The following is an 11,256-nucleotide window of genomic DNA, read 5'->3' as shown; positions in this document are numbered from 1 at the left end:
CACATCTCCTCTAAGAGACTATATGCTATTTGAGGATAAGACTGTATCTTCATTATCTTTGTAACCATAATGTACAGTTATCCAATTGTGGTACAGAAGACAACAAAGTAAATGGGCTGGACGAAACATAAAAGATGTGTTTAGAATAGATAAATAATTTCCTACAGATAAAGTGGAGCCTGCATTTGCTGAAACAGATGGACAGAGCAGGAAGACAAAGAGGGACCCAAGATTCAAGGAACACTAAATATATGAGACACATATAAAATACATAAGACATACTACAAATACACAAGGCATTCAACACTACTGAGAACTTGAATAAGCCACTCACTGGTGACACCCTTTTGTCCTCTGCCAAATAAAACCATCTAATGGGCTAATGAGTGAATGCTACCAGCCAGTGTACCTGCCCCTGTGCCTCTCTAAATTGAGCAAATTTGTCTGATGGCCACAGGCACCTTCTGTCCCTGTACCCCCTTGATCAGCTCTAGTACTTATAACCATACTATCAGCAGCAGAGAGAGAGGCAGGACATATGAACCCAGGATTTTGGAAGTATGGCACTTCCAACCTGCCTGCACCCTATCCTGTGTGTTCCTAACCCATTTCTTCCCTTTGCTTCTTGCCCTGAGTTTTGAACTTGCTTTAATAAACCATGTGACTTGGACACCTTGATTTGGGATATAAGCCTTTCTGCTCTGTGACCCCTGGGATAGCGTGCCTGGGAATATACTTAGAAGCTACCATTGCATCAAGCTAATTTCCCACATTCATGGTGTCTTACACAGCGCTTTGCCCACATCCCTAATAAAAACCCTGCATAATTCCACCTGCAGCCACTCTGATTACTACACAAGTGCTTTTCCTAATTCCCAAAGAAGTGGACTGTTTTGTGATTCTCTCTTACCTGTAAGATAGTACTGTCTGCAAAGCCAAAGCCGTCCTTCAACAGGGCTGTGATGTAACTGAGATCCATGCACAGGAAAGGACTGCCTGAGGTGAAGTTTTCCAAGTTATCACACACTGAAAGGGAGGGAGAGTGAAGAGTGGAATCCAAGTTTGCAGCCAACTGGCAGGTATATGATTTCCTCTAAATATAGACTCAGGATAAGCAAAGCAGAATTCTCCATGTGGTTGATGCCGGGGAGTCATGAAGACTAGAACTGGATAAAGAAGACGTGGTGTGTGTGTATGTATACATAATGTACATTATACACACATTGTATAATATGTAATATACATTATATATTATGTATACACACATCTTCTATACATATGTATACATAATATACACACACACACACCCACACACACCCACACTGGAATACTACTCAGCCATAAAAAAGAATGGTATCTTGTCACTTGTTACGATGTGGAAGGATCTAGAGGGTGTTATGCTAAGTGAAGTTCAGTCAGACAGAGAAAGACAACTACCATATGATTTCACTTATACGTAGAACCCTCCCCCCAAAACAAAACAAATGAACAAACAAAGGAAAAACCAGACTCTTAAATAGAACAACTGGTGGTTGCCAGAGTGGAGATGGGTAGGGGGATGGGAAAAATAGGTGAAGGAAATTAAGAGGTACAAACTTTCAGCTGTAAAATAAATAAGTCACAGAGATGGAAAGTACAGCATAGGGAATATAGTCAGTAACACTGTAATAATATTGTATGGCGAAAGACAGTGACTATATTATCATGCCAAATACCGGATAATGTATATCAAATCTATATGTTGTACACCTAAAACTGATATAACACTGTATGTCAATTATACTTCAATAGAAAAAAAAAAAAAGGAAGGAAGAAAGAAATGTAGAAAGAAGAAAAGATTTTCACCATCTCCCCAAAGCCTCTTGTATTCCCATGGATTTCTATGCCACTTAATGCTTTTAATTCCGGGCAAAAAACAGGAAACCAGCCTTCTGAGAGGCTTTCTGCTGACTGCGGTGCTTTAGGTCACTTTCGGGTCACTGCAGTTCGCAGGCGCAGATGTATGGACTCGTCTTCACAGGCTTCCACTGGCACTTACCTTCCCTTGCTTTTCTTTCAAAATCTTCAACTTTTAAAACACCCCCTGTTTCATAATCTAAAATGAAACAGTAGCTAATGTCAAAAAGCCTTCAAGGAAACAAGGAAATTCACCTTTGTGCTATTTATAATAATGAAAAACCATAAGTAAAATTTCTAACATTACAGAATGGGCTAAACAAACATGACATAGCCATATAATATAATCTATGTAGTCTATTTTATTAATAATTATTCTATGTATATTTAACCACAATAAAAAAATTGATCTGTTAAAAAAATAGAAAATAGGAAATTAATTCATATCTCAGGCCATCACAGATCACACACATACATTCACAGCTAACAAAAAGCATTACTATTGTGATAAGGAAATAAAAGTTATCAAGGGGGAGTAAGAAACTTTTTGGGGTAATAGACATATTATTTGAATTTGGTGATGGCTTAATGGGTATACACCTATGTCAAAACTTAGTAAACTGTACACTTTAAATATTCATATTTTATTTTATGTTATACCTCAATAAAAATATTAAAAAAACAGACTTCATACGTGTCTCTTTATGCCACTTTCTAGCAAAAGATTCTAAATCATATTCACCCTTCCACTGCAGCAATTGTCATCCAACAGCCAGCACTGGAGAAGAGCAATGTGATCACTTATGACAAAGCATTTCAAATGCTCCTCTTCTCCCTTTCCCTTCCTCAGGACAGCTTTGCCCAGTTCCCTCCCCAGGCTGATTCCTGGAGTAAACTTACCAATCATGTCCGTGTCAACAGCACGATCATAATAGTAAGAGAAAGCGTAGAAAGAGCTCTTCTGGACCTCATCTGGCTGGTGAAGTTTTCCTTGGACCACCCTCAGCACTTCAGTGTAGCAGGGCTCAAAGCCCATCTCCCCTGCCACGGCAAAGGTGAGAAAAATGAAAGCTCGCTGAGGCAAGCTGTTGGGAGCCAACAAAGAAACAACAGGAGGATCAAGGAAAGCAGAATATTGAGGCTCAGGACAAAGGGCTGACAAAGATGAAAAACTTCCATAGCCCTGTCACTCTGGAGGAAAGGCACCTGCTTCCCCATGGCAGCTTCCCTCCCGAACCTGTGCTCACCAAAAATAGCCATATCCAACTCAAGCTGCTGCCTAGCCAGAAGCATCCAGAAATCTCACCGCTTCCTTCACTGGAAAAATTGAGATTTTTCCTTGATTTTTTTTTTTTTTAAAGATTTTATTTATTTATTTGAGAGAGAGAGAGCATGAGAGGGGGGAGGGTCAGAGGGAGAAGCAGACTCCCCGCCGAGCAGGGAGCCCGATGCGGGACTCGATCCCGGGACTCCAGGATCATGACCTGAGCCGAAGGCAGTCGCTTAACCAACTGAGCCACCCAGGCACCCGAGATTTTTCCTTGATTTTAAGGTCTTTGCTTTTTATAATACCAAGATGAATTACTCCTTCTAATGTCTCAGTTTTAAATGTTACTATAATTTAAAAAGCTAAACATTAATGGAATCTAGAGTTTCTAGACAGAGTTTCTCCTTGAGGAGGGCAGAGACCCTTAAAGCATTAGACCCAGGTTAAGAACAGGTTTCTAATGGATCCACAACACTTGGGCAGGGAAAGAGTAGGACATAGGGATGGTTGCCTTGTTCACTGTCATTTCACATTACTCCTCTACTGCATACCAAGATCTATTTGGAATGAGTCCCTGCAAAAGACAAGCTTCTCCTGAGTCTGGAAAACATTTCCCATGGAACTTTTCCAGACTTCTACTGTAAAGGTAATTTCTTTTTTTTTTTTTTTAAGATTTTATTTATTTATTTGACAGAGAGAGACACAGCGAGAGAGGGAACACAAGCAGGGGGAGTGAGAGAGGGAGAAGCAGGCTTCCCGCGGAGCAGGGAGCCCGATGCGGGGCTCGATCCCAGAACTCTGGGATCCTGACCTGAGCCGAAGGCAGACGCTTAACGACTGAGCCACCCACGCGCCCCTGTAAAGGTAATTTCAACCAGTGAAAAAACATCGCTTGCCTTCTCTGTTGCCACCATACTGATATTTCACACCCCCAAAGATCCACTCCGCCTCCAACCATCTCGGTAGACAGGCACTTCGGAAAGTGTGTCCATCAGTCCCTGAAAGAAGCCAGACCACAGAGTAAGAGGCAAGGATTTGAGAGAGGGTGTGTGCAAGAGTGAGAGACACACACACACACGCATACACGCAAGCATGCACACACCCATGCAAGCAAGAAGCCAGTCAAGTTAAAAGGAATTACCAAAAAGTAGGTAGTTCCATGACTTCATCCTACGACAGGAATTCTTAACTCAGGGTTCACAAATGGGCTTTGTGGGGTTGGTGAACCCTCTAAAACTACAGATAAATTTTTGTGCATCTGTGCATTTGGCAGAGGGGTCCATGGCTTTCATCACATCTCAAAGAAATCCAAAACTTACAATGGAATAAGTTCCTTCCTGCCTAAAAAAAGGGAAAAAATACTGTTCTACTTTTCTCATTGGTTGTTGTGAGGCTTAAATGAAATACATTTGAAGATATTTTGTAAACTCTGAAATGCTATACAATCGTCATCACAATAAGAGTTTACTGTGAGCCGGGCACCGTAAAAAGTATATTAAATGCAAAATCTCATATAAGGTGAGGAAAGGGGCACAGAAAGGTTAGCTAACTTGCCCCAAATCACAAAGTGGGACTGAACCCAGTTCTGCCTGACCCCAAAAGCTGAGCTCTTAACTGCTCTACCACCTTTGAAGAGATGAATAAAGTTGCTCAGTCACTCCACCTTTGCAAGTGGACTGATGTTGCTTCCTGCACCTCCCATGAACAACTAAGGGCGTGAGCAAACTTCTGCCGCATTCACTCTTGGAGTTTTGAATTTCTGCAGCAGCCTCCTGGTCACAGGTGTTGCCCCTATATATAGACTTCATTCTAGAAATGGCTAATAATGTATACTAAGACAACAGAACACAACATAAAGTAGAAAAAGAATCTGCTATTATCATGTCCATTATACAATACATGCTTCCTAAATCAGCATAACCCTTTCCTCTACAAAATCACTGTGAAGGAAGGGGAAAGGCAAGCTGCATATGGGTGTCACTCTCACCACACCCCAACCAGCACAGGTACCAGACGAACCTTCTGTTTCCAGGGCTCCCAGGGTTGCTAGTCTTGCAGCTTTCAATCCAAATCCCAAGTAACTGTAAAACACAGGATTGACTAATTTCATGCTGGTCCTGAAGTTCTCCAGCCTAAAGCGATCTCTTTCAAAAGCAGTATGGTTTCTCTGTCTCCCACTGGAGAGGGGAAAACCTTGTTCTCTGTGACCTCTTCATCTTGTGTGGACAAGTGGTAATTTCTGCACAGTTCAGATCAAGGCCATCCAGAACTTTCCACGCCTATGATTTAAAGGCCAGAGCCAGTGACACTTTCTAGGATCCCACCTTGGGAACCATGCCCAGAAAAGCTCTCATTACTTTAGCTTCCAGCCCCACTGTGATCAAATCCAAGGATGGATTCTGAACATCTGAAAGCAAACTCAAGGAGTTGGCAGAGATCTTTGGCTGAAGATTCTTCAAGTGTCCTCTCGCTAGAGAAAACTTTTTTTTAAGTTTATTTATTTATTTGGGGGAAGAGAGAGAGAGAGTGGGGGGGAGAGAAAGAGAGAGAATGAGTGGGCGGGAGCGACAGAGGGAGAGGGAGAAGCAGACTCCCCTCTGAGCAGGGAGCCTGCCTGGGGCTCAATCCCAGGACCCTGGGATCATGACCTGAGCCAAAGATAGACAGTTAACTGACTGAGCCACCTAGGCACTCCTCTCTAGAGAAAACTTTTGACCCTTTATTCTATACTTTTGAGGCCAAGAATGGAGAAACCTCTTGGGTCCTTGGGCTTCAGTAAGTGGCTTTGGTTTCAGTTACCAGACCTTTGGGGGTCGGCAGAGACTTTGTAAGGCTAGTCAGATACAATAACAGATGTGAAAATGCTTTGAAAAGTTAGGACAATCATGCAACATGAAATATTATTCCTCCCTGTCCCCCTCCTCACCTATGTGTATAGAGCTTATAAGTGCTGTTAAACATCTCAAATGAAGTGAGGTAGCCCTGAGGGGTTTGTTCCAGGGTTTTCTGCAAATCAGAAAAAGACTATTCAGGATCTGCAATTGTCTGAAGGTGTTAACACCACCATCCCTGTCCCTCCCCCAAAAAATCAGAGATGAAAGAGACAGACTAAGCTGCTGATCTCACAAGGCTGGAGGAATCAAAGGGACTCTGAGCAGTAGGGTGGGGCGGGGCAGGGGAAGCATACCCAGTCATTAACTGTGGCGGAGCTACTGTCTGAAAATGGGACACGACTTTCTTGGCACCATGATATGCTTGCCAAGTGGGCTGCTAACCAGCTTTGTGTAAATAACTCACCTCAAACTGGGGTAGGAACGTAATTTGGGTGGAGGCCCCCCCCAGGTCCAGGGTCCCCACAGTCTCCTGGCTGTGGCCATGCAGCTGACCTGTGAATGAGAGCCAGCTCTGAGTATCTTCTGCTTCCAGGACAGCCCAACACTCCTCTGTCTGCAATCTCTCTCCTGCTCTTGTTGTATACTGCAGGTGTTCCATATAAACACTCCACTGTTTCCCAGCCCCGGAGGCTGTACGTGAGTGCTAACCTATAGGGATTCTTGTGGTAGCTGAGGCCTTGAAGACAGGGTATAAACATTAACTTCCTATCTTTTCCTTCCCTTTTTTTTTTTTAAACACAGTACAAGCAAAAGGGTTATTTACTCTTTGACCCTGTACGAAACCCAGTTAATGTCTTAGAATAAGCTTGAGAATGTATTACCTGTCAGAAAATTCACAGTAACCCAAGCTAAGATGCCTGAAAGAGAGAGAAAAACAGGGATTACATCTCAGAGCATTTTCCCCGGATCTTCCTTGACCTCATTTTTGGTCTTTTTCTCTAAAATTTTGTGTCTAGGGGCACCTGGGTGGCTCAATCGTTAAGCGTCTGCCTTTAGCTCAGGTCCTGATCTCAGGGTCCTGGGATTGAGCCCCACATCGGGCTCCTTGCTTGGAGGGAAGCCTGCTTCTCCCTCTCCCACTCCCCTTGCTTGTGTTCCCTCTCTCGCTGTGTCTCTCTCTGTCAAATAAATAAATAAAATCTTTAAAAATAAATAAATAAAAATAAAAATAAAATTTTGTATCGAAAACATACATTTTCCTTCTCCCTGTCCTTCCATTTCCTCTTAGCCCATCCCTCCTGGCTTATTTGCTTCTCCTTATTTAGTTCCTTTTACTTCAGCACCCCATCCCCATTCCCAATTCTTTTATTTTTTATTTTAAAGATTTTATTTATTTGACAGAGAGAGACACAGGGAGAGAGGGAACACAAGCAGGGGGAGTGGGAGAGGGAGAAGCAGGCTCCCCTCTGAGCAGGGAGCCCGACGCAGGGTTCGATCCCAGGACCCTGTGATCATGACCCGAGCCAGAGGCAGACGCTTAATGACTGAGCCACCCAGGCAAACCTTTATTTTTTTTAAAGATTTTTAAAAATTTATTTATTTGACAGAGAGACACAGCAAGAGAGGGAACACAAGCAGGGGGAGTGGGAGAGGGAGAAGCAGGCTTCCCGCTGAGCAGGGAGCCCAATGCGGGGCTTGATCCCAGGACCCTGGGATGATGACCTGATCCGAAGGCAGACGCTTAACGACTGAGCCACCCAGGCGCCCCTACTCCCAGTTCTTTTAATCAAATCTTTTATTAATCCTGGCCCTCTCCCCTCAGAACATGTATTAACACCTCTCCCACCTTCATAGGATCCGTCCATGATGCTAACACTGTCATCTGGTACCAGGAAAGGTGATCTCTTGAAGATTTCTCTTACCTAAAGAAAAAGGGAAAAAGTCTGGATTCCCTAAGGCAATAAAGAAGATTTCCGTATTTTGCCTATATCTTATTAAGGCTTAGAAAACTACAGTCTTCATTTCCCTAGATAAAATGTTAGCAGAATATTCCTTTTCCCTAAAAAACTAGAGAAGGAACTACACAAGCCATTACTGGTTTCTTGTAAAAACAAAAAACACAGGGATTCCTCTGACTTTAAAATAAATCTCAACCAAACTATTGAAATTTATAGGTGAACTGGACCTAGGAAAGGGCATACATTTGATCCCTTCCAGCTCAAATCAGGATCCTGTAATTTTTTTTTTTTTAACAGCTTAGTAATCCTGCCTGGGCACGAAGCTAGGACAACCCTTTCCCACTTCATTTCTTAGATGACAAAATAAACGGATGGTAGAGAAGAGTTGGGACTGGGCAGCTCCTGAGGCTATAGAAACATCTCTTCTACTCTCGCACCAAATTCTGCAGGTCTTTGCCCTTGTTCATAAAGGGGGCTCATGTCCATAGGCTGGTGTACTCTGCTGTCAGCCCCTGTTAGATTCAGGCACATGGCTGAGGCCTCATGAGTCCACAGAGACCCCAGATCTAGATTTATTTATCCTATTTTAGGAGATGGGAATGAACATCTCACACACCCTTGACTCTCCATAAATATAGGTCAGTGACATGGGTGTTATGTCTTATTTTTTAATATGATTATCACGAGGCAAGGGGGAGACTTTCCAAACAGGAATAGAAGGAACTCTGGTCTGCTGACTGTTCTCATTCCTGATAGGATGAAACACTTCATGTGATGACCTCTGGACTCTGTTTCATCCAGGAAAAGCCAGTTAAGTGATCTATAAATTAGCTTTTAAAGAGAAGACAGATAAGCAAACAGGAATAAACACAGAGAGTTTCTGCTCTTGCCTTCTCCATTCTTCTCCCCTGCCCACAGTTTATTCTTTTTTTTTTTTTTAAGATTTTATTTATTCATTCATAAGAGACAGAGAGAGAGAGAGAGAGAGAGAGGCAGAGGAAGAAGCAGGCTCCCTGCTGAGCAGGGAGCCTGATGCGGGACTCGATCCCAGGATCCTGGGATCATGACCTGAGCCTAAGGCAGACGCTTAACCATCTGAGCCACCCAGGTGCCCCCACAGTTTATTCTTAATACAGCAACCAGAGTGGTGCTTCTTTCTTTCTTTCTTTCTTTTTTAAAGATTTTATTTATTTATTTGACAGAGAGAGACACAGTGAGAGAAGGAACACAAGCAGGGGGAGTGGGGGAGGGAGAAAGCAGGCCTCCTGCTGAGCAGGGAGCCCGATGCGGGGCTCGATCCCAGGACCCCGGGATCATGACCCGAGCCGAAGGCAGACACTCAACAACTGAGCCACCCAGGCGCCCCTCTTTTTTTTTTTTTTAAAGATTTATCTTTATTTATTTTAAGCATTTTTTTTTTTTTAAAGATTTCACTTATTTATTTGAGAGAGAGAGAATGAGAGAGAGCATGAGAGGGAGGAGGGTCAGAGGGAGAAGCAGACTCCCTGCCAAGCAGGGAGCCCGATGCGGGACTCGATCCTGGGACTCCAGGATCATGACCTGAGCCGAAGGCAGTCGCTTAACCAACTGAGCCACCCAGGCGCCCTATCTTTATTTATTTTAGAGAGAGAGTGTGTCCACGTGTTGGTGGGGGAGAGGGAGAGAATTTCAAGCTGACTCCCTACTGAGCGCTGAGCCCAAAGCTAGCTCAACCCCACAACCCTGAGATCATGACCTGAGCCATGGGGTCAGATGCCCAACCAACTGAACCCCCCAGGCACCTGCCCCTTTTTTTAGTTAAGTAGGCTCCACACCCAGCATGGAGCACAAAGCAGGTCTTAAACTCACAACCATGAGATCAAGACCTGAGCTAATAGTTGGACACCTAACCAACTGAGCCATCCAGGCACCCCCAGAGTGGTGCTTTTAAAACAGATGTCAGATCCTGCCTCTCAGCTCAAGACCCTCCAATGACTTCCTTCTTAGAGAAAAAGCCAAAGTCCTTACACTTGCCTTTAAGGCCCTACATGATAAACCCCTCACATCTCTCTGACCTCACCTCCGACTTCCCTTCCATCACTTGCTTCCCCTCCAGCTGCACTGACCTCCCGGATACTGTTCCTTGAACATGCCAAGCACATTTCATGCTCTAGGCCTTTGTACCTGCTATTTCTTTTGCGTGGAATATTCTTCCTATAGATGTCTTGTATAGCTTGCTTCTTTATTCCTTTCAGGCCTCTGATCAAATGCATCTAATCAATGAGGTCTTCCCTGACCATCCTATTTAAAGCAGTATCCCTCCACACCACCACCAGCATTCCCTAGTTGACTTCCCCTGCTTTTCTTTCTCCATCTCATCTACAGTACCTGACATACTTCGTAGTGAGTTGTTTAGTTTTCTGTCCGCCTGCAACTAGAATGCAAGCTCTACCAGGACACAGACTAATTGCCATTTTTTTGCTCCCTGCAGCATGTCCCCCGGGAACTTCACCAGTGCCCAGTACAGAGTAAGCACTCATATGCTGAATAAATGAATAAATGAATGAGGAATCAGGATTCAGATTCTCATGCAGACATGCTAGGCAGCTTGTTCTTGGACAAGGGACTAAGGCCCTCTGTGCTGACAGTCAAAGGAAAATGGAGTTTGAGCTCTGAATTAGCATACTTATAATACAGAATCATTTTTTGCTGTGATTTTTTTTTAAAGATTTTATTTATTTATTTGAGAGAGAGAGAATGAGAGAGAGCACATGAGAGGGGGGAGGGTCAGAGGGAGAAGCAGACTCCCTGCCGAGCAGGGAGCCCGATGTGGGACTCGATCCAGGGACTCCAGGATCATGACCTGAGCTGAAGGCAGTCGCTTAACCAACTGAGCCACCCAGGCACCCTGCTGTGATTTTTTTAAAAAGATTTTATTTATTTACTTGAGAGAGAGCACGCACACATGGGGAGGGGCAAAGAGGGAGGGAGAAGGAGGGGGAAAGAGTCTCGAGCAGACTCCCCACTGAGCATAGAGCCCCACTTGGGGCTCGATCCTATGACCCTGAGATCATGACCTGAGCCAAAACCAAGAGTTGGACTCTCAACCAACTGAGCCACCCAGGCGCCCCAACTGTGATTTTTTTTTTTAAAGATTTTATTTATTTATTTATTTATTTGACAGAGAGAGACACAGTGAGAGAGGGAACACAAGTGAGGGAGAGGGAGAAGCAGGCTTCCCGCTGAGCAGGGAGCCCGATGTGGCACTCGATCCCAGGACCCCAGGATCATGACCTGAGCCGAAGGCAGATGCTTAACAACT

General features: G+C 43.9%; 1 protein-coding gene across 1 annotated transcript in view; it reads right to left on the bottom strand.

The window, feature by feature from the left end:
• The window catches only part of ENTPD5 (ectonucleoside triphosphate diphosphohydrolase 5 (inactive)), a 30,109-nt gene that overhangs the window by 2,312 nt on the left and 16,541 nt on the right, over positions 1–11,256 (bottom strand). The window contains exons 6-14 of the mRNA XM_021679553.2: positions 7,844–7,919; positions 6,879–6,914; positions 6,461–6,549; positions 6,090–6,169; positions 5,183–5,244; positions 4,060–4,161; positions 2,797–2,937; positions 2,039–2,095; positions 911–1,026 (exon numbers count right to left, since the gene is read on the bottom strand). Of these exons, the coding sequence (XP_021535228.1) occupies positions 911–1,026; positions 2,039–2,095; positions 2,797–2,937; positions 4,060–4,161; positions 5,183–5,244; positions 6,090–6,169; positions 6,461–6,549; positions 6,879–6,914; positions 7,844–7,919 (759 nt within the window). The remainder of the gene's footprint in view (positions 1–910; positions 1,027–2,038; positions 2,096–2,796; positions 2,938–4,059; positions 4,162–5,182; positions 5,245–6,089; positions 6,170–6,460; positions 6,550–6,878; positions 6,915–7,843; positions 7,920–11,256) is intronic.

This window comes from Neomonachus schauinslandi, chromosome 9, assembly GCF_002201575.2.
Source record: "Neomonachus schauinslandi chromosome 9, ASM220157v2, whole genome shotgun sequence".
NCBI classification, from domain to species: domain Eukaryota; kingdom Metazoa; phylum Chordata; class Mammalia; order Carnivora; family Phocidae; genus Neomonachus; species Neomonachus schauinslandi.
Note: the sequence above shows the minus strand (reverse complement) of the source record. Positions and strands in the feature narration are given on the sequence as shown.